The following is a 23794-nucleotide window of genomic DNA, read 5'->3' on the forward strand; positions in this document are numbered from 1 at the left end:
ACATGTACGGTGATAGGGAACCATTAAGGGTCTGTTGGATTTTCTATGCCAATTGTAATTACTTTGTAAATGAGTAATAATTATTTACTTAGGTAACTACCGCATCTTTCTCCATGCAGGCCTACTTTTTTAACACTAAAATTGAGGATGTTACAAAATAAATGTGGGGTCCACCATGATGTATGTGGCATATCCACACCATTCATTCGTTATGCCAGCTGAATTTAGGGCATGAGCCCAAAAATGAGGCAGATCCACATCTCAAGTGAACCACACCACAGGAAATAGCGAGAATCAAATGCCTACCATTAAAAACTTATTAGAGCCCTTAGAAGTTTTGGATCAAGCTGATATCTGTGTTTTCCCTTATCCATGTTCGTGTGACCTTATTAACTGGTTAGATGACAAATAAAAATCAATTTGGGCTTAAAGAAAATAACTTTCAACAGTTGACATATTAAGGCCATTGTTTCCTTTCCCGTGGGCCATGTGAGCATTGGATCTGCCTCATTTTTTGGATCATGCCCCAGAATATTCTGATAAAATACATTAACAATACATATATATCATATACATCACAATGGGCCCCACAAATTTAAGCCAATACTTTTCAACCAATTTTCAAAGTGGAATTACTCACCCATTTTAAAAAACCATGTGAAAAAATAATAATTACTTATTTACAAGGAATTTACATAGAACATGAAAAATCGAATAGGCCCTAAAAAGTGTCTTTATGGTCAACACACTTCACGATTGAATAGGGCCAAGGTGTGGGATGGGCCGGGCCATTCATCATTGGCCGAGGCCCTAGCATCAGGCCTGGGACTGGTCACCGGACCAAGTTTTAGAGCACAAGTTCTCACCCTACAGGAACAGGTCGCCCAGGGAAGGCTAGCCCATTGCCGCCGCTAGGTTCAAGAACCGAAACCATGTTTTGCAAATCAAGATGAGGCCAAGATCTTGATTGTAAAAGCTCACAAGTAACTATTTTAAAATATAAAAATATATTACAATATAAATCATCACCATATTAAATGGTTGATCGGTAGAAGTCTTACAACAGATGCCTGCGTTTGCCCCGCCAGACACCTCTTGGGACCAGCCATGTCCAAGGTTCAAATTGCCCCACGTATTGAACCCAGCTCTGCTACTCTCTCTCTCTCTCTCTCTCTCTCTCTATATATATATATATATATATGAAGACAAGTAAAAAATCTAGCAAATCCTGATAAACAAATTCGGATTAAAAAAAGAAAAAAATCCTTGAACGGATATTGACGGAAATGACTTGAAATCCCTTGCAACATGACATTTCAATCTTAAAATGCCTTACAACATGACACTTCAATCTATCCATTCTTTTTCAAGAAGAAACAGAAATATTGGAGTACAGATGCAAAACAGGAGACGGAAATAGAAGGGTCCACTGTAATACGTGTGCTGATTAACTTACGATAATTGGGAAAATCAAACTGGCGCCCTTGATAATTAGGGCATGTTGATGGTATTTGATTTGAAGAAGCATTCAGTTCTTTCTTTTGCATTTCATGATGGTGGAATCCATGACAACAAAGGGAAAACGAATACATGACAAGATATTTTACAGTGTCGGTCCCTATGAAACTATGAAATATGATTCCTGTACATTGCTCCGATAAGAGATCCATGAAGCATTAGACTGGCCTTCTGGGTGCACGGCCAAAGGGAAGGGCAGTTTCCTGTTTGAGATTGTAGTGAGAGAGATCAAATCTAAGCCAGGTAGTTGTATATCTGTGGGTTGCTCTTGTCCCGTTCCAGGTACTCCCTGTCTATGAGGCTCTCAATTCTTTTCTTCAAATCCGCTGGCTTTATTGGAAACTTGAGCTGTCACCAACAGAAAGTATGGCTTCCTCCTTGTTAATCTCTCAGCTCATGACATTGGTTGGGTGCAAGACAGAAATACCAATGCATCGCTATCAAATTTTCCAGCATTGCAGAAACACCAAAAAGCCATGTTCTCAAATTCTTTTTTGATGGAAGTTAGGAATACATTGGCAAAAGGGTAGAAAAGGGAAGCAATGGTCAACCGAAGTTGTGAATTTCCTTTTGAAAAATGTAAAATGTAGATATCGTTGCTAGCCAAGCAAGATAGGTTGCATAACCAAAAATCCCTCAAACCAGTGATGTAAAAATCGATAGTTTGAAAACAGTTGATCATAACCAAAGCTATCAAGAACTTATTACTGGAAACCAATACAAGTTACCTGCTGGAAGAGCTCAGTTATCAAGAGCGTGTGGCTCAGTACTTTCCTAGTCTTCATTATCCGAACAATTGCAGCATCAACCTGCATAAAACCAGGGTAATATGAAATAAAATAAAGCAAATGTAATAGGAAGGGTAGTTGCTAGGAATGGTGCTACTTAGCATCTCTGCCATTCAAGGTAGAAAATGGAATGGACAACATGAACAACAGACCTGATACTGGCGATCCTGGAAAACTCTTTCCGTGGTGCTTGCATTCTCTTCAACTGTCTCCTTCATCTGGATCGCATTCACCTGCTCCCTCAAGATGTTAGCTCCTTGTTCAAGTTTCAAACCTCCATGCTAGAGATTTTGTCATTGATGAATAAAAGAGATACCTTTATGCGGTAGAGGGGAGCGCTGAATTCTTCATTGAATACAAATGCATCCTCATCCTCCACGTCTCTCCCTTTAGGAAACTGCAACAATCCCAGAATTTCCAAAACTATCAATCAGAGAAATCACACCACATTGGTCTCAAAGGAGCGCAAGTCCACCCACCTTTTGAAGTACACGAACTTTGCCGCAAGCGAGTGACTGCAAAGTCCTTCTTAGCTCTTTATCCTCAATGCTGGTGGAATCCTTGATATCTTGAAAGCTAAGTTTTTGGGTATCATTAAACAGCATCAAGACAACAGTCTGGCATGTGTATCAACCCCAAAAGAGCCAAGTCCATCAAAAGAGGTATCAATAAAATAAGGGAGTTTATTTGATACTCCGGTTGCACATGATGCTTGATACACGGGCACTTAGAAATCGTACTGATATCATACATCAACTCAAATTAGTTGTGGAACCCACCATCGCTAAGATAGTCCAGAAATCAGATTTATTTTTTTTTTGGAACAATCCTACCCTCTGATTCATAGATACCTGTTTGCTGAAATAAGACCATTGGATATTTTTCATCTTTAACCGTCTAATTAACATTCACCATTCTGATAGTCAGATTATTAAGCGTACTTTTTGGTTTGTTTTACATCTAAACTGCTACCCAAATTTTGGATGGTTTAATTGAATTAATGGTATGCCATGTGTGCAATTTCTAGGTACCTGTGTATCATCCATCATATTCTGCCAGAGTATTGAAGTTCTTCTCTAAAATAAGATGCATAATAAAGAAGATTCCAAAAAGATTTACCTGGAACAGCGACACTGCTAACTCCTTTTTACCTTTTGGGAACTCCGCTTTTAATACACAGTGACCTAATGAATTTTGCCACATTAAGCGCCTCCCACTGTACTTGCTCAAATAGAACTCTTTGAAAATGTCCTGTTTTACCAAGAAGCACAGAAGGGGGGAAATGTTCAAAGAAGAATCTAAGTTAAAGAATGACAGGTGAGCTTGCTCAACAAATTGCTTCTGCCTAACCTGATAAACGTTCAGTTCATGAGGAAGCCGAACATCCATGGGTGGATATGTTGGCCAATACCTGCATAGTTCATCCATACAACAAAATTAAAGTCTCTGGTAGAAGAATTGAATAATCAAATGATGGCCAAGTTTTCATGAAAGCATATGACTAGGATGTGGATAAGAAATTTCAATTAATTTGTTTGGTGCTAAAATTAATTGAATAATACAAACCCTGTTGTCAAGACATGGACGCTCATCTCAATCCCTGATGGCAGTTTTGTCCTGGCCTGGGACGACTGTCTGAATGACTCATTTATCTCTTTAGATAATTCGATATCCTGAAAAAGGATTTACATTAATAATATTATTATCACAAGCATAAAAACAATCCTACAGCAGTGTGGCCATCAAAAACTAACGGACAAATGCATACGGCATAGAAGGAATTGAAAGTTTGCAGAAATAAGCGTATGCCTTAAGAGGTCAACACACACGCGCACACACATAGTATAAAGGGCGTGTCACATGATGAGAAAAAGACGGGTCTTTCAAGTTATATGATACTTTCAAGTTATATGATAAGTATCATCTCTAACACTCCCCTGCAAGCTAATCGCAAGGTCGATGCATCAAAAGCTTGTATGCTAAATAGTCTTTACAGTCATGGGATAATGACATAGTGAAAACATCAAGAATTTGCAGTGTACAAGTACATATGATAATCACCAACACCACCTTAGCCTCTCTGCCAACAACTAGGTTCGGTTTTTAGATGGCGGCTTGGCAAAAGTTTTGCGGTGAGCTACACACAGGACATCAACCTTCCTCTTTTACCTGCCATTGGAACCAGCCATGCCAAAGGCTCACATCAAAACATTTGCCAACACAATCTCACCCGTACTAATCCCCAACGCAACTAATACATGCACACCCGAACGGACAAGCAAGCAAAAGATATTGATTCTGAATATTCATGATTAAAGATAAGCACAAGAACGAGGAGATGAATAGAGGAGAAGGGAAGTTGTGTATTTCATGATTATTATGAGTACGTGAGAGTAATATCCATACACTTCCCAAGTCCATCTAAGAAAGATCTAGAATATCTGGGAAGATTTTAGAATCCACCCAATTCTCCAAGATTACAATCTCAAGTCTATCTATAAGGATTCTAGAATCCACCTAAACCTACAAGATTACGGTCTCAAGAATATCTAGGAGAGTCCTACAATATTTAGGAGGATTTTAGTATCCTCCACCAACATCTACAACCTTACAATAAGGCAGTATTCTACAAATGATCGATGAGGCATGAAAAAGAAGAGCATGTGATATAATGGCACTTTGATAGTCAAGTACAGAAAACAAGACGAACACCTGTCTCATGCGCGATATGACGACGGAAACAAGCTCAATAGCAGAAATAAATTGATATCAATTTCTATAGAAGAACGAGTCATGGTCCTCTGTTTACAACTGTAGCAAGAAAGAAGATGCCCATCGAAGAATATCCAATGCCCAAGAGCGGCAAGAAACAGGATCCCTAACCCAATAAAAATCTGAATAGACAAGTGACACTAGATGTGTATAAGTACATAAATAGAAGGTTTTCTTCTCATCAACTACGACGCAAGATGGTAGTAACTTCCCCAGAAAACGTTCTCACATAAAAAGTGACAATCAGGTTCAATGCACTTAGTACATGCACAGAAAACAGACTTTGTAGACATCGCCATCACTCTTTGATCCTTGCAGTTGCAGAATAAGATGAATGGAGTATCAATCCAAATCCCAAGACCACACAAAAGTTAATCTTATCCATCTCTACTCAGCTGTTGCACTCGTCATGGTTCAAAATTCAACTTATGCACTGGAACATGCAAATGCGCATTGCTTTTTACTACTCCAGGAATTTCACATTAGGTTCAACATAAACACATTACAGAGTGATTGATTGACTGATCATTTGGAGAACTGGGCATGTCGGCATCAATATAGGCACACACAGTCTAAGGGTAGAAAGACCATTCGGGTCAATCCCTTCAACACTGAAAAGATGCGTTTCATGGCTTCAGGATGGAGTTGCATAGGATTACATGAACTGCAACACCTACTTTTAACAGAGAATCCAATAGTTGCTGTTGTAAGGGTCAAATTCCAAAGGTCCCACCCATTCATTGATATAGTATAGCGTCTAGAAGACATGTCGAAAGTAATGGCACCAAACTTCTAATTGAAAATAGCTGGTGTAGAGATTATAGTTCACAATCAAACACTGAAAAGCATCCATGAAGGTCAAATTGATTACGATTGGGCAGTGTTAGCCACCCCTTGTTACCTGAAAAGGGGGTGAACAGGTCAAATAAAAATTTTTAAAAGGAAAAGGGCAGTGTCAGCCGATATAGGTCTATTCTATATATGGGTCGTAGCGGCACCAATACGGGGTTGATATGTCCAATACAACCGGTGTTTAAATTATCGGCGATATTATCGAATTATCGCCGATAATTTCGGTATCGCTAGAGTTGCGACACCGAAACTCCCTTTTTTCGTCTCTTCCTATATTTTATCGATTTTTTGCAAAAAGTCCAGTTATCACTCAGTGTTCGCAATATCGGCCGATAATGTCGGTATCGCAGTCCAACGATACGAAACACGTCGGAAGAAATATTCTGAAAAAATTGGAGAGAGAGAGAGAGAGAGAGAGGGAAACTTTCAATAGGGTGGATTTCCGCACCTGTAGAATAGATTACCCTGATTGGAAGCTGTATTTGGTGGGCCATTTGAATCGAAGCTCGTCATTCGTAGGTTACCGTAAAGAAATCTCGATTCCCTTTTCTTCTTTCTTCTATTAGATTGTTAACGGAACTGATTTAGGAAGAAAATGAGAAAAAAAAAAAAAAATCCAGAGAAATCCGGAGATTTGGGGAAGAATCCAAGGTTTCAAGGTCTCTCGGATGAAAAATGGGTTCGGAGCCCTTTTTTATCGGGCGCGGATGTGCTACTGACGGGTTGAGTAGCGAACTCGCTACTGAAGTGACGTCACCAAGTTCTGTAGGTCCCACCATGATGTATGTTTTGTATCCACACCGTCCATCCATTTTGAGAGACCATTTTAGGTCATGAGCCAAAGAATGATTCATATCCAAATCTCTAGTGGACCCCACCACAGAAAAAGTGGAGAGAGTGACGCTCGCCATTAAAAATTTCTAATGGCCATAAAAGTTTTCAATGAAGCTGATATTTGTGTTTTACCTTATTTAATGTTTGTGTTAACTTATGAACAGATTAGATCTCAAATAAACATTACGGTGGACCTTAGGAAGGTTTCAATGGTGGGTGTAACTCACGCCACTGTTTTCCGTGGTGGGGTCCATTATAGTTTTGGATTGGCCTAATTCTTTTGATCATGCCTTAAAATGTTCTCTCCAAATGGATGGACGGTGTGGATACAACACATACATCATGATAGGATCCACATAACTTGGTGACGTCACTTTAGTAGCGAGTCTCGCTACTCAACCTGTCATATAGCTAATCCGCGTCCTTTTTCATCGGGCACGGCTACATGAGGCACGTATGCATCTTTTCACACGTGTAGTGGGCCTCCAATCTGAACTGTTCATGTGATGTGGCATCCCATGAAACTCCCAGGAACCAAATTTTACCCTGATCTAAAACTCTGGTGGGCCATAACAAAGAATGATGCAAATCAAGGAAGAAAATTGTTTTCTTTTATAATGGCCCACTGAAGTCTTAGATGAAAGCAAAAGTTGAACCATAGAAGTTTCATGGAGTGTTGCATCACTTAGACCGTTCAGATTTTGGACTCACATCACATTTGATGAGTTCTCAGAAAGTTCTCAGGTAACTCTGTTGCTGGGAAAATCTGCGTTGGCGCGGATCAGGAGCCTAGAGATGGATGGTCTGTCAGGGCTCTGTAAGGCCCACCATGATATATTTGTTTTATCTACACCGTCCATCCATTTTGATATGTTATTCTAGGGAACGAGCCCAAAACGTAGCCAGATATGAGGCTTAAGTGGTCCACACCACAGGAAGTTGTGGTGAGAATGATATCCACCGTTGAAGCTTTCCTAGGGCCCATCATGATGTTTATTTTCCATCCAATTTGTTCATAAGGTCTAATAGACCTGGATGAAGGGAAAACATAAATATTTGCTTGCTCCAAAACTTATGTAGCCCCCGTAATTTTTTAAATGGTTGTCATTCAATGATCACTTTTTCATGTGGTGTGGTCCACCTAAGATTTGGATTCATTTCATTTTTTGGCCCATACCATAAAATGATTTATCAAAATGAGTTAACAGTGTAGATACCAAATCATTTTAGCTTATTATCCAAAAAATAAGTACATCCAATTATCAAGTGGACCATACCAAAGGAAAAAGTGGTGATTGACAATTAATGGGCCACGCAAGTTCTAGATCAATCATATTTTTTTTTTCTTTGAGTTCATTTACTTTTACGTGTCTTAATTAATGTATGCCAGCTGCATTTGTAATATATAAACTCATTTTTGTTGCTATTAAAGTGATTTTTTATGGCATCGCATGCTTTTTGGGTCCCATTAAATGAAAACTTATTATGTAATGTATTCTTTTCGCAATTTTTTATTCCTAAATATGTAAATATGTGTATTTAGCCATGTCTTGAAGTTTCACTAAAAAATTCCATCATTTTCCCCAAGTTTCCCCCCTTTTCCCTGCAATTCCGGTTATCAGCGATATTATCGGCGATAACAATATTATATCTTTATCTCTAGCCAGCGAAACTTGTAGCGATACCGACAACTCGAACACTGAATACAACCATAAAGGCCCCATTCAACAAAAAGGAAAGTCCAATTTCTCTCATTTTCCACTTCTTCATCAAACCAAGGGTTGAAACTAATGTTAGACTAAGGTATAGGCCTATTTTGGGGATCAAAATACAAAATTTGAGCGGGATTCATTCAACAAATCAAAGCAGAATGGACCATTTTGGGAAACATCAGAAGAAGTCTAAACACCATCACTTTTTCTGTTTTTCTTTTTCGTTTTCTTCATGTCAAATTTCAATGCAGTAGGCCATAACCCACCAAATAATGCTTGATTTGTGCTCAATTATGGCCTATTTGGTTGACTTTCAAAAGGTCAGGTCACGACAAACAACAACACTATGATAGAATGGTTTAATGCATCATTGAATCATCATCATCACTTAAGCCTTGTCCCAGCTAATTGGGGTCCGCCAACCTCCGAATTGGCTACCATATGTTTCTTACAATGACCTCTTTCCACATAAAGGCCACCTCCACCCCCCAAACCTTCATAGTTTCTTTTCCAAAAGAGTTAAATTCATCAATTCGAAACTCCAAAGGCTGGCAAACTTCATAAGATGAAATTTTTTCCTATCATTCATCCCTTGCCACAAAAAGTCCCGTCTTTGGCGTTCCAGCCTTAGCCAAAACCGAGTTCAGGCATTTAAAGAGAGGCATGTAATACAAAGGTAAGTTTGATAGCACTGCCTTCATGAGGGTGAGACAACCTCCTAAGGGATAAATATCTACTTTACCACTTGGATAGTTTCCTCTGCAACCTTTCCGCAACAATATCCCAAAGATGCTTAGCTGGCTTACCGATGAATAAAGGGAGCCCGAAGTAAGAAGAAGGAGACCACTCGATAACCAAAGATGTCTGTCATCCACGCATTTTCTTCCCGGGACAAATGAACACCCAACATCTCACTCTTAGCAATGTTGACTTTTAAACCCGACACCAGTTCGAAGCATAAAATGATCATACGTAACTTGTCCACCATATTCTCATTAGCTTCCCAAAAGAGGATTGTGTCATCTGCAAATTGAAGATGGGAGATAGGGGTTTCGCTTTGTCAACCCGGAGGCCACGAATAAGCCCAACCTCCTATCCTTTGACTAACATCCTGCCTAAGGCCTCAACCACCACCACAAAGAGGAAGCATGAGAGGGGATCACCTTGTTGAATTCCTCTTGATGGCTTGAAAAAGCCTTTAGAGGATCCGTTGATCAAGACCGAGAACCTAGCCAAGCTCATGCACTCCTTCATCCAACCTCTCCATTTCGGACCGCAACCTAAATGCCCTAACAAGTAGTCCAGTTAATGTGGTCAAAAGCCTTCTCAATGTCTAGTTCACACAAAAAGTGTTATCCAAGATCTATCCTCAAGTAATAAATCTACTCTGGCTTTTTGAGATGACACTAGCTAGAACTGCACGAAACCTTATGGCTTTTGCGAGAATTTTATATGGTCCCTCAATCAACCTAATCAGCCTAAAGTCTTTTAAGTTATCCCCTCCTGACACCTTCGAGATGATAGCCCAAAAAAAAAAAAAAAGGACGCCCCGGAGGTTAATGACAAACAATTCCTCAAGTGGAACTCAATAATGAAACCCATAACATATCACCTCCCAAAATTCCTGAAAAAAAGGCCATGGGGAAGCCATTAGGACCTAGGGCCTTTTCTCTTCCTAAAGAGATAACTATTGCATTGACCTCCTCCTCCAAAAATGGGCTCTCAAGGGAGGAGACTTCAGAGATGGAGAGACTATCGAAGTGGGCCTTTCCCACTTCTCAGCATATAGAAGAGAGCTATAGAAGTTAACCACTGAGTATTTGGTTTTTTTCCCTCAATCCTCCTACCCTCCACCACGATGTTATTGTTGCTAATCTCATTACTCCTTGCATAGAAACCCGCGATGTTATGAAATAACTTTGTATTTTTGTCCCCCTCCTTAAGCCAGGTGGCCCTCAAATGTTGCCTCCACTTAATTTCTTCCTCATTAAAGTGATTTATGTAATCTTGGGATAACTTCACCCTTAGAAGTTTATCATCTTCCAAAAGCTCCATTTCCTCTACCTTAGTGTCGAGAACCCAAATATCTTTCAAAATGTTGCCAGTTTCTTCATCCTGATCACCAACAACTCCCAATTCCAAGAGTATAGTTTTCCTTTCAAGATCTTTTCTAACCTTGAATCCCCCCACATGGAACGATTGCTACCAATCCTTAACTAGACTGGAGAAACCTTCCACCTCGAGCCAAGCAAGCTCGAATCTGAAAGGCTTTGGGCCCTAAGTCTCCACTTCAGCATCCAACGTGATAGGTAAGTGATATGATATAGGTTTTGGTAGCTTGATGTAGGATGAGTGAAACTAGCCTAGGATGAATGATGTGAGATCAAACTACATATCAATCTAAGCATTCAATAGGTAAAATCAAGCACATCCACATTATAGGTTATGAAAATTCAGATTAACCACTCAATGGACCTAGGCTACCACATACACAATGCATGAAAGTATAAAATATCACAAGAGTGACACACTTGGAAGTGGGACTTCCAATCTAGCATAGGTAGGGCAACACTCACATGAAGAAACAATGGCACTATAAAAATCAGATTTGGGGAAATTTGGTTTGTTTGAAAATCAGATTTTTTTAAAGGGGGTTTTGAGAATTGGGAATCGAGGTTTGGGGATTTTGGGAATTAGGGATTTAGGGTTTTAGGAAATTGGGGATTACGGTTTTAGGTTTAAGATTGATGCTAGGGTTAGCAAAAGAGTGTAGAAGATGATATAGGGATAAAGAAGATGTAAAAATGAGGGGATAAGGTTGTCCGTATGGACGTACGGTTTTCTGTAAGGCTGGTCCATACGAATGCACCTACAGACATGCCTGTGGGTTCGATGGATGGTTGGGTTTTGATGGGTTTGATGGGAAAAGGTTTTAAAAAATGGATGTGGGATGAAAGGGTTTTGGTTTTAAAAGAGTTGTAAAAAAATGAGGAAGAAAAAAAGTGAAGAGAGTTGTGTACCTTGTTGGAGAAGAGAGAGGAAGAAGAAAACTTTGGAGGAGTCCACCACCAACTAAGCTTCTAGCCCTTCCACAATCCAATTGGAAAGGGGGGTTTTCTCACAAATCCTAAAGGAAGATGAAGAAGGCATTTTCTCAAGAGTGACAAGTCTTTTTTTTTTTACTCCAACCGTTAGGGTTCCCAACCCCAACACCTCCCCCCCACCCCCCAAAAAAAAAAAAAAATGCATCATTCTAATGTGGGGTCTTCCTAATACACATCCAATGCATGTGGGGTCTTTAAAGTGGTCCGATAAGCCCCATGTGAAACTCATCTTACATCCATAAAGAGGGTTGTGTTGATGTCGATGGTCACCTCTGCCTCTGGTATACTCGAGTAAGTCCTCCCCCTCTTGCTCATATATCAAAAATACCAAAAATTATAAAATTCTCATCCACTCAAGTGTTATGGCCCATAATCCAAAATAAGCGCACTAAAACACCTAAGTGTGATCTCAACCATCTAATAAATCCTAAAATAACAAAATAATAATAATAATTTTAAATTTTAAATTTTAATTAAAAAAAATAAAAAAGATCAAGGTCCAAGGGGCCCAAATATGAAAGATCTAGTGGCTCAATCAACAAAATGCAACAGTCAGATTGACACGAAAATAAAAACCTATGACTAAAAATGTCTCCTAAACTTCCCACATGCATCATCCCAATGCAGGGTCTTCCTGATGCATATCCAATGCCTGTGGGGTCTTCAAAGTGGTCCGACGGGCCCCATCTAGAACTCGTCTCCCATTCACAAAGAAGGTTGCACTGATGTCGGTGGTCTCCTCCGCCTTTGGCATACTCGAGTAGATCCTCTGATGTCCCCATCATAGCCCCCTCAAAGAGATTAAATGAAATCTTTCCACCCAATCAATCAGCACCAAGAACTTGTCCAATCTGGATATAATAGCTTTATCTTAACCATTTGACCAAGTGAATTTACCGTCAACCATCGAAAGATCAACCAACTCATATGCACCAACCCAATTGAAGGTCGCCCCCCCCCCCCCCCAAAAAAAAAAAAAAAAGAACCACTGGAATCCTAATGCAGTCCCAAAGCATTACAAAAACAAAGAAAGTACCTCCCCATCAGTCCACCTTGGACCAAATACTAAAGACCCAAGCCACCACTAACCCCCCCAGATGAACCAATAGAACTAATAGCAACTCAATCTTTCGAAGAAACACTCCATAAAGAGTCTAACCCTTTCTTATCAATGGCTTGCAGCTTGGTTTCCTGAAACATAACCACATGTGCCTTCCGATGACGGCAAACATCTCTTCTCTGGCCCCTTCTCTTCTAATATCCCAATCCTCGCACATTCATCTTAGAATCTTTACTTGGGCACTAATCGAACCCTCGTCCCCTTCCTATAGTGGGAGACAGAACCTCCAGAGTTGAAATTAAAGTTAGAAACTAGGCTTACCAATTCCTTGTGACCTTTAGGGGAACATTGGATCTTCTTTTGAGACATGGGGAGAGAGACATGGCTTCCCAATCCTTTATGAACTGGAAAAGAGCTTGGCAATCTTCGACGTTGTTACCAAAGGAGACATCAACCATTCAACCTACCAGATGCATCACAACCTTCAACCATCTTTTGCCGCTAGCAATCAACACTTGATTAGCAAAAACAACTTCATATGTTGAGCTTGAGCTCCCGAAGTGCAGAGTGTTGAGCTCGATATTCCCATTATCTCTTGGAGCCATTTAGATCAACATAATATCTAGGATCTCCTTCATGATCTCTCTGTAATTATGATTCAGTCGGGGGCTCATAGTTACCCATGATCTCTTGGAGCCATTTGCTACCCAGGCATTTTCCAGGACCTTGGGGTGCACGTTCACCACAGGGCCCGTGACAATGGGCCCCTTCCTTAGTCAGCAAGTCTCCAGCGAAGGACTCAAGGGGTCCTCATTGCACTTTCCACCGACCTTTGCTACCTTCTCAGCTATGGCACCAACGATGGCATCCTTGAAGGATATGATGGAACCAACCATAACAACACCACTCTTCCCTTCGTTGGGTTTAGCAACCGAGACCTTCACCTCTTTACTATCCTTCTTCTCCGCCTTCTTAGTGATGCCCCGATTTGCCATTTGCAACCCATATCGAGCTCATTGAATAGATATTTTCTTCACATCGAAGCTCTATTGGTGTAATGCTGAAATCGCCGAAGAAGCTTCCTACTTCAACAGTCGAAAAAAGCTAGGGCATTCCTTCAAGAAAACTACCTCATTAACTTTCCCCCACCCTGCCGAAAATTAAGCTCCATCCACCCCTCCAAGAAACCTTCCACAAAAAGGCTAGGGAATTCTGAGAATGGACCCGTGGTGGTGGAAAAGCCTCCTTTCCGATGATTCCTTGCTTGAATCCAATCCCCTTCAGTGTCGACTGCTTCATCACCCCCTTTCCCACTCCCTAAAGGTCCAGATCCCCCAATTCCATCTCCCTCACTCGCCAGCTACTTTCCTAATACCCTCACAGACCTCACACCCCTTTCACCTCCATTTCTCCCTACCCATTCCCTAAAAGCCTCCTTGACATGAAAACCCACCCGGTTCTCTTATCAGGTTCGCCTACCACCAATAAGATCAGGGCTCGGCCTCAAATCTGAGCTAATGTAGAGTCTCTCGCACCTCTTATTTTCAAGCCTGACCTTTGGGTCGAAGCTGAGATTTCCCTCACGACTGAGTTTTCCCTCGCCAGTCGATTTCTTGACTCTACCTTGGTATGGATGTCACCGCCTTTGATCCTGCTCTCAACCGTCTTGCTCTCAAGCGGCCTGCTCTTGATCTCCAATCTCTTGCTCAATAACCATCTTCTCAGAAGCCGCCTCTATTGAAGCCTTCTCTCTCCTTTCAAACATCTTTGACAACTCTCACATCTTACAGCTCTCTCGAGCCCTCAATCTTTCGTAGCTCTTATAGCTCTCATCTCTTTCGCAGCTCTTATAGCTCTCATCTCTTTCACAGCTCAACCTTGAAATAAAAGAGTTACATCAGAAAATAGAGGAAAGAGACTTTAACATATGTGAAAAGAGTTTTAAAGTTAAGCATGAATGGGAAACCTTTGATTTTTTGGGAAAGAGAGAGAGAGAGAAAAGAGATTGTATCTGAATCAAAGAGATTTGATAGGTAATCGCACATCAAAAATAAAAGATCTAGTGGAAGGTATACATAAAGAGATAAAAAGAAACTAATTATAGAGGAATTTAAGGAGATAAAACAGAAAAAGAAGAAAGAAGAAAGAAAATAGGATATCTGCAGGAGACTGGCACTCTGTTTTGGAACAACGGAATAAACAGAGACACGGTTTGCTAAACAATAAAATTGTGGTTCTTTTTCCAAAGAAGAAACAAGATAAAAAGAAGACAGAAAAAGAAATACAGTAGCAAAGAAGAACATAGGTGATTAAAAAAAAAAAAAAAAGATACAAGATATTAAATGACAAGATGATAACCACTGATAAAAGAAAAGAAATTAATCAAAGTCAAGAGAGAAGGTGATAGATGATAACGAGATAAGAAAAGAGAAGAACCTGAAGATGAAATCAGACTTCAGATCAACAGAAAACTATGAATATCCAGCAGGAATCAATAATACTTCAGGTGTAAGGTTAGATCTTCACCATCACAAAAGAAGAAAAATACCAAGAATCACATTCTCTAACATTATGAAAGTTAAGAGAAATTATTGGTAGGAAAGAATGATGTATATTGCATTCCTTTGAGGTCGATAGACGTACATAGGCAAAGTATGAAGGAAATGTGTCACATGATGAATAAAAGAGAGGGATCTATCAAGTACAATAAGTATTACTCTAACAGGAATAAATGGGAGTCCAAGTAAGTTGACCACTCGATAGAGCTAAAGGTAATACGCAGACTTGCAAGCTGCGGGTGTATTGTAACTGGCAAACCAAGATCTGGAGTTCAACTAGAATTTCCTGGAGTACTAAAAGTTTAAAACAACAGCTATTGGTGTTTATGACATTCATGAACATCTTCTTTAGCATGACTCCTTTTTCTCCTTTCAAAATTCCCCTTGCTCTTCTGGCTAACTAAGAACTCCAAACCAGCTGAGCATTAAAACAAAACCAGTCAAAAAAGAGTGCAAGATAGTTCACATGAATCTGGCAGAAGAAGTAAGCATTAAGACTCATCCATATCAATGTATCTTAGAAAAGACAAATCAGTGAAGTTCTTGCCCCGCTGGTGCTTAGCTACCACTTCTAACTGCTGGGAAGTCCTGGCAACTTGAGATCACCATGGGTATAGTATATATGATGATGATGATGATGGTGATGAGCCTATTAATGTCTGTATTAAATACTTTCTTCTAATATGCACTTGTTTTACAAGAATCTTTTCGTTACCCTTTAGTTTTGGCTCAATGTATACAACTCACTGAATCCCATGTGATTTTTGTGCCTGCAGGGCAGCCGAATCATGCATGTAATAATTTTGTAGTCCCTAAATTCCTCACAGACAGTCAAAATGGAAAATGGAACAATGACGGTTCAGAGAGTCAAAATCCATCCATCTTTTGATTAAGCTGGATTGGTCCATATCATTGTGATTGCTTTGGAGGTTCTGCACAGCAAGCAAGCAACTGCCGTAAAGACAGATTGTACTCAAGGTACTTTCCTCAGAAGAATTGGTTGAATAATTGGACTGTGTTCGCAGCACAGTGAAAGAAAATTTGACCTTAAATGTTGATTATTGCTATTTAAATTTACTTTATAGTTGCACGAAATGTAAAGCGAAGCACCAGCAGATTCAGGCACAGGAGCGAGGAATTGTCTATTTCAAAATGTTTCAAGTGTAAAGAGGTAGGAAGCGGGAGTTGGAGCACAAGTCTGATGTGTGATTCGAAGCAGGAGTAGTGCCTGGTTAGAAGGATCATGCAGCTAAGATTTACTTTAAAGCAGCCTGCCAATTCAATTTCTGAATGTAGATCTCTAACAGATTTTGACACTCGTTTAGAAGCTTCTTAAATCCACTAAAAAGAGCTACCAATAGCTCTACTTTATTTAGAATGTTGAATAGCTTGACATAAACCCTTTACAGGTTGATATCATTTTCCTTTTCACATTCTTTTAGTTTCAAATAACAATGAACTTGCATCTCCATCAACAAGAAGGCCCACAGAACCGAATGATAGATCAATGTCATTGCCATTAACCGAAGATCTTTGGAATTTACACACCTTGAACCAAAGATCTTAGGTGGTCCAGCAGACCACTGAACCAGACTCCAGACACATGTGAGGTGTTAATTCACAAGAAAGTTGTTGGTGGTGAGGTGTTGGATTGGAGGCTGCCACGCGTCCAGTCTCCCATCCCAATCAGAGATGAGGAGACAGCAATAGTTGAAAAGTCTTCTCATCATGGGGTAGGTGGCACCCTCGCCTCTTAAGGGTTGAACATGTGTCTCTGAAGTTGTCGGCGTCGGCGAGAGCGCAGTAGCGGGGCAGGACGCGCTGCATTCTCGAGACAAGTATCAAGGGAGGTGTTGTGTGCACGACATGCATCCTAGCCAAAGGTGATAAAGGCGACACCTCTTATGCACATGCGAGTGAGATCGCTCGTGCGAAGTAGACCGGGGGTTTCTCACACGAGGTGAGGACTTATTCAAGGGCATGTTAGATCCTTTTTTCTCCCTTTTTGAGAGGGGCATCAAGTCAAAGCAAGTTCTCCACCTTCCTTGCTCGGCTCCTCAACTGTAGGGAGTCAGAAGTTGCTCAATAGGAGTCAGAACGGGAAGTCCCTTCATCTTCTTTGATTCCAGTTGGAAACGATCAAACTTTAGAGGTGGTGCTCCTGAGGGTGGGGTCTACTTATTTCACGGAAGGTGGTGGATTGTTTGCTTTGCTAGAAATGGACAAGGAGGAGAAAATGTAGAGAGAAGAGGGCCAAGAGAGTGGTTGCAGCTGCAGAGACCAGCTAGTTGAATTCTTAGGCACTCAGGACGCTCTGTGCAGGGACGAATTCATGCTAGAAGCCTTGGACATTCAACCTCTTCAGCTATCTAGAGGAAGCAGCAAAAAGCCTGAGAAGTGTAAGGAAGCGAAGCAAAGTGATCCAGTGTTGCCTAATTGAGGGGATGGTAGCAACGTGTCCATGGCGAGGGGAATGCGTTGGATCAAGGAGGCTATAGGTCATGTCAAGAAGATTGTTGGAGTCTCTTTCAGGGACTGCATGAGGATTTCACAACCTTATTTTACTCCATCAAGGAAAGGGGAAACCTGAAAGTTCAAGAAACTAATCATGATCAAGTGCGCAGAGCTGTTAAGAGCAGAAGAGAGTTGAAGAATTCAGAGTCTTGTATCGATTACGAGGGATGGGAATCATTCAAGGTTGGGGACAAAGGAAGAGGGGTGAGGATGGGTGTTTAATGAAGATCATAAGCTGGAATGTTAGGGGTCTGGGGTGCCCTCAGAAAATACTCCAGATTAAGGACATGTGCAACAAATTTAAAGCCCAGATTGTGGCGTTGCAGGAAACTAAATTGTAGGCTATGGACCAGTCAGTGGTGGATGCGGTTTGGGAAGGCTCAAGGACTGGGTGCTGCTGGGTGCAAAGGGGCAGCGGGAGGTATATTAGTGATCTGGGATTCTGAAGTTTGGAGTCGCGAGGACTAGTGGCATGGTCAGTTTTTTATCTCGGTTTTGTTGAGGGATACAGTATCAGGTTTTAGATGGGTTTTCACAGCAGCAAGACTTCATTCATCATATGTGGGGATTGTCATGGTATTTATAGGGTGAGTTCAATGTAGTTAGGTTTACCCAGTGTTCAAAATATCAGTATCGCTTTACATATTGCATCCTTGGGAAACAGATACATATCTCGGTTATCGCACGAGAAATATTGTTTGTATCGGGTAATTCATCGCACTTTTTGGGAAACATGGGAAAACATTAGGGAAATGGTTGAATTTGTCAACGAAACTTCAGGGATTGTTAAAAAAAGACCTTAATACACACTTTTAAATCATAACATCTCAAAAAAACAGTGCACATAATGGGTTTTCTTTGTATAGGGTCCTAAGTTATGCGTTGTCTGACTGAACTAATGCAACTATATTCAATTGAATGCATAACATTTAGAGTGTACGTGATGATCATTTCATCAAACACTCCTAAATACTACAAATTGACAAGGACTTGACAAATCAATAAATCAACCCTCGTACATGCTTGATTTAATGTTTGGAGTGCAACATTGCAAGCGATTTGGGAGAAATTGGGGAAATTTTAAATTTTTTTTCCCAAATCGGACCACCTACACTCAAATTTTGAAATTAGAGTGTGGGTGATGATCATTTCATCAAATACTCTAAAAAATGCAAAATTAGTCTTAACTGATAGTTGGTTGAAGGAAAATTTCGAAAAAAAATAAAAATAAATGGGGAACATGAAGAACCAATGGACATCAAAATCAAAGCTCCACCTCTATGATTTTTCATGCAAAACATGAAGAAACTAATGGATTTATAACCATTGGACACTAATTTAACATAATTTCAACAACAAAAAGGGGATCCGAAATTGAAAATTTTCACTGGATCAAACATGTGGGATATATCGGCATTACCTATGCATTTCGTATCGCGCATGTGGGATACAAGATATATCGTGGGCTGTATCGGCCAATATCGTTGATATTTAAAACATTGGGTTTACCTTTGAGAAGTCGACAGGGGGGCGCATTAATCAAACATGAGGGATTTCTCCAATCAGGTCTATAGAAATGAACTGGTGGATTTCCTGATAGGGGACGTCAAGTTCACAATCACATGGTCTAACAGGCAAGACAAGATTACGAAGTCTAAGCTGGATCAGTTTCTGGTCTCTCCTTACTAGGCAGAGAAATTTCCTCTTGTGCAGCAAAGAGGGGCTCCCAAGGCCTGTTTCTAACCATCGCCAAATTTTTCTAGAGGTTGAGGAGGATAACTGGGGCTTGCCGCAGTTTAGATTTGAGCCTTTTTGGCTAGAGGTGGAGGGGTTCTCCGAGATAGTGAAGGATGGGTGGTCGTCCTTCAAGGTAGAGTGGTGGACAGGATTTTCTTTGTTTTAGAAGCTCAAATTGCTAAAAGGAAAGATTAACTTGTGGAAGAAGGGGGTTCTTGGGACCTAGTAGGCGGAAACTAAAAAAAAAAAAAAAAAAACTTTGCGATATTCAAGCTTTTGACATTAAAAAGGAGGGAATGGAGCTATTGGTGGAGGTGAAATCTATGAGAGAGAATATTGTATTAGTTTATAAAAACTGTCTAAAGAAAGAGGAAATCAAATGGAGGCAAAGGTCGAGAGCCAAGTGGTTAAATGAGGTGATAAGAATAGAAAGTTTTTTTCACAATATAGCAAGCACCAGGGCCAGGAACAACAGAATACATAGCATGGTGGTGGATGGGGTAAGGGTGGAGGAAAAGCCTAAGGTGTAAGATACAACCATCTAGGTTTATAAGACCTCAAATGAGAGTGGGTGCGACCAAAGCTCGACAACCTTGTCTTTAATGTTATTCCCAAAGAAGTAGTTGTTCGCCTTAAAAGTCCGACCTCCGAGGAGGAAATTAAGGCAGCAGTGGATACTCTGGAAGAGACAAGACATCGAGGCTGAATGGTTTTCCTTTGGTCCTTTTCCAGGTGTTTTGGGAAGTGGTCAAGGGTGATGTCTTGGCTTTCATCACAGAGTTCTTTAAGAGCGGCCAGCTTGTGTCGGAGTTGGGGACATCTTTCATCATCTTAATCCCTAAGAAGCAAGGGTTGAATGTTTGAAGGATTTCAAGCCTATTAGCTTGGTGGGAGGGCCCTCCAAGATTTTAGCTAAAATTTTAGCTACCAGGTTTCACATGGTGATTGCACTTGTAATCTCTAATGTTCAAAGTGCATTTGTAGTAAGGAGACAGATCGTGGATAGTGCCTTAATAGCTCATGAATACATTGATCCGCGCAACTGGGATGGTAAAAGAGGCATCATTTGTAAGCTAGACATAGAAAAGCACATCAGCATGTGGATTGGGATTTCCTGAAATTATATGCTAGGTAGGATGGGGTGTGGTCAAAGATGGAGAGGGTGGGTTCACGAATGCATTCAATCAGCTAAATTTTCGATCTTGATGAATGGATCCCCTAAGGGATTCTTCAAGGCTTCTAAAGTGTCGTGGTGGGGAGATTCGTTGTCTCTGTTCCTGTTTGTAGTAGTCACGGAAGCTCTAAGAAAAAATGTTGGATAGAGGTTTGGTGGCAAGTCTTATGAACGGTTTTTCAGTACATAAAGCGGGGTTCCATATTTCATCTCCAATTCGCCGATGACACCTCTTTTGTGACATGAAAGCCAAAGTAGACAACTTGAGGAAGATGATTTGGTGTTTCGAAGCTATGTCAAGTTTAAAGTTGAGCATCCTCAAAAGAAAAATGTTGGGTGTCAGTGCTTCAAAGGAGGAGGTTGGGAAGCTTGCAAAGATTTTTAGTTGTAGAGTGGGATCTTTCCCCTTGACATACCTCAATCTCCCATTATGCATAGGCAAGCTGACAAAGCACTTGTGGGACAAAGTGATAGAAAAAGTTAAAAGGAAGTTGTCGATATGGAAAAGTCTGCATCTTTCATTAGGGGGAAGGTTGACGTTAATCAAGGCAGATTTATCAAGTTTACCCTTAACTTCTGGTTCTTATTCAAGTGCAAGAGGAGGTGGTGGATAGATTAGAAAGGCTTAGGCGAGACTTCTTATGGCTGGTAGTAGAAAAGAAGTACAAATTCCATTTGCTTAAGTGGGAAGAGGTGTGCAAACTAATCAAGGGGGGTGTGGGAATAAGGATGTTGGAAACCATGAATCCAGCATTGTTTGAGAAATGGTAATGGAGATTTGGAACGTAAGAGAATTGCTTTTAGAAAGAGGTGATTACGCACAAATATGGAGTTAAGGAGGGAGGGTGGTGGACTAGGGATTCTTCTCTTTATCGAGCTTTGGCATCATGGAAAATGATAGTCAGATCGGGTCACAGATTCAAGGAAGGAGTTGGTTTTCCTCTTAGAGAGGGGACGAGGATTTGATTTTAGGACGATATCCGGGTGGGAGAGAGGATGCTTTGGGAAGAATTTCCAAGGTTAGCTTGCCTATCCCCAGATGCGAGGATCCTCATTGCTCAATGCTACTCAGTCTTAGGGCATGTTTGGATTTACAGTGAGGATCGTTTTGCACTGTATTAAATGTTAAAATATTCCATTCAATCCGTTTGAATCCGACTTCGAATCCAGCGTCTACCCCGCCCTCGAATACGTCATCGAATATAGCTACTTATGAGGATCATTAGTATTGTCAATGAGTTGTGCATCGAGCAGTGCGACGCATTCATCGCACTGCATTGGAAAAGATAAGCTCGTTTTGAAATGCTTCGGTGGTTCATTTCCAGAAATACTCCTTCATTGCGCCATCATCGTCATCAGCCCTGCTTGGTTTCCACAGCCTGAGAAACATATCTCCCCTTTCGGGCACTTCTGAAAGGGGATGAATCTTCATCAGTGACGAAGAGGAAGATCAGACTTGGGAGTCCATATCTAGCTGGGAGATCTGACAATTGCTCCCCTTCCTTCATGTCGAAAGGGCTTCAGATGAAGTCGGGGCTGGTGGCAAGGGGAGTAGGCAATCCATACTGGTGATGGGTCCCACAGTATGTACCCGCTGGACGACCTAGAACTCATTACAGACTATAGACGTCGTGCCCCATGTACTTCTTATCCAAACGTCGACTACTCCATCGCCTTTGTATACTTGTCGTATTGGTATCTAATCCAAACACTCACCTCTTCTTCGCGAAAATGGAGGAACATCGACTCTTCTCTGTCGTATACTTCAACAATAAAAAACACAATGTAGGACAATACTATACGTAAATCCAAACAGGCCCTTAGGGAACTAGGTGGTGTGGTTTCCACCATGTGGAAGGAATTTGTCAAATGGGGAAGTGGGTAAGCTCATTGGATTGTTGAAGTGTATCTTGAAGGCATTTGCCCATCGTTGGGTGAAAAGGACTCGATAGTCTGGAAAAAAGAAAAGTCTGGCCAATTTTCAGTCAAATCTTTCTACAGGTCAATCATCGGTGCTCCTTTAGGTTGCTTTCACACTTACTTTGTTTGGCACTATGGGGCTCCCCTTAACGTTGCCATGTGGCATGGTTGGTGGGAAGGAATAAGGTACTCACTATTGATAACCTCCGGAAGAGGAAGATGGTGATAACCAGCGTTTGCATTTTGTGCATGCAAAACAAGGAGACAATTAACCATCTTTTCATTCCTTGCCCGTTTCCTAGTGATTTGTGCCCTAGGTTCTTGTCGATCTTCAGCACATTTTGGGTCATGCCAGGTTCAATTGAGAACCACTTCATTGTTTGGCACAAGGGTTGTAATGGCAAAGGAGGTAGGCAGCTTTGGAGTAGCCATTTTGGCCGGCACTCAGGCAATATGGGGCGAGAGAATCAACAGGTGTTTTTGCAATCGGAGAAAGAAGGTTTCGGATATTCCGGGAGGGCCAAATTGGATGTAGTGGAATGGGCATCAAATTTAAATGCTGTTGTTGATTGTCCTTTGCCATCCTCCTCTTGGGCTGCTTTGTAATTTTTGGGAGGCCTTTGCCACTTTCTTTAATAAAGTTTATCACTACTCAAAAAAGGAATAAAAAAATTATGCACCTTGAACATTCCTTCAAGCTTATTTGTAAACTGGCTCCCACATTCTGTCTTGAGCTGGAAACGATGACGGGAAATTGCAAATAAAATATGATCAGCAGATGATGAGTGTTCAATCAAACACCTAATAAATAATAAATAATCAACTGTTTAACTAATCCCAGAGTTTACCTTAGAAATCATCGACTTCTCAGCATCAATAGATGCACTCTTTCCCAACAGTAACCTCTTCGCCAGATCCTTCTTGTAAAATGCTTCAAACACATCTTTACCCTGAATTATAGGAGGAAAAGAAGTATGACACCTATCAGCATATAACAATATCTGATGACAATCATTGAAATTAAGGACCAAAAGTAATAGCACATGAAAAGCCCCGAGGGAATAGCTAAGAAAACAAGGACCCCAGTAGCTTACTTGTATAAATCTGAACAATACCAAAACTTTATCAAGTGTACCCTCCAACTCCTCTTCAGATGTACCCTTGTTACCAGCACGAAGCTTCTCATCCAGAAACTTTGCAATCAGCTCAGCAGGTCGGTTCTGTTAAAGGAACAAAGATCTCATAAATCAG

The 23794-nt window shown here is 40.7% G+C and overlaps 1 protein-coding gene across 1 annotated transcript in view; it reads right to left on the reverse strand.

Annotated features, from left to right (window-relative positions):
* Positions 1 to 1417: 1417 nt before the first annotated feature.
* Positions 1418 to 23794, reverse strand: part of LOC131242654 (cullin-4-like) — a 44715-nt gene continuing 22338 nt past the window's right edge. Inside the window, exons 7-17 of the mRNA XM_058241432.1 lie at positions 23638 to 23763; positions 23392 to 23493; positions 23224 to 23277; positions 3873 to 3979; positions 3657 to 3717; positions 3426 to 3557; positions 2786 to 2923; positions 2623 to 2703; positions 2459 to 2539; positions 2247 to 2327; positions 1418 to 1866 (exon numbers count right to left, since the gene is read on the reverse strand). Coding sequence (XP_058097415.1) covers positions 1753 to 1866; positions 2247 to 2327; positions 2459 to 2539; positions 2623 to 2703; positions 2786 to 2923; positions 3426 to 3557; positions 3657 to 3717; positions 3873 to 3979; positions 23224 to 23277; positions 23392 to 23493; positions 23638 to 23763 — 1077 coding nt within the window. The 3' untranslated portion in view covers positions 1418 to 1752. The remainder of the gene's footprint in view (positions 1867 to 2246; positions 2328 to 2458; positions 2540 to 2622; positions 2704 to 2785; positions 2924 to 3425; positions 3558 to 3656; positions 3718 to 3872; positions 3980 to 23223; positions 23278 to 23391; positions 23494 to 23637; positions 23764 to 23794) is intronic.

The sequence above is a fragment of the Magnolia sinica genome, chromosome 1 (assembly GCF_029962835.1).
Source record: "Magnolia sinica isolate HGM2019 chromosome 1, MsV1, whole genome shotgun sequence".
Lineage (NCBI taxonomy): Eukaryota > Viridiplantae > Streptophyta > Magnoliopsida > Magnoliales > Magnoliaceae > Magnolia > Magnolia sinica.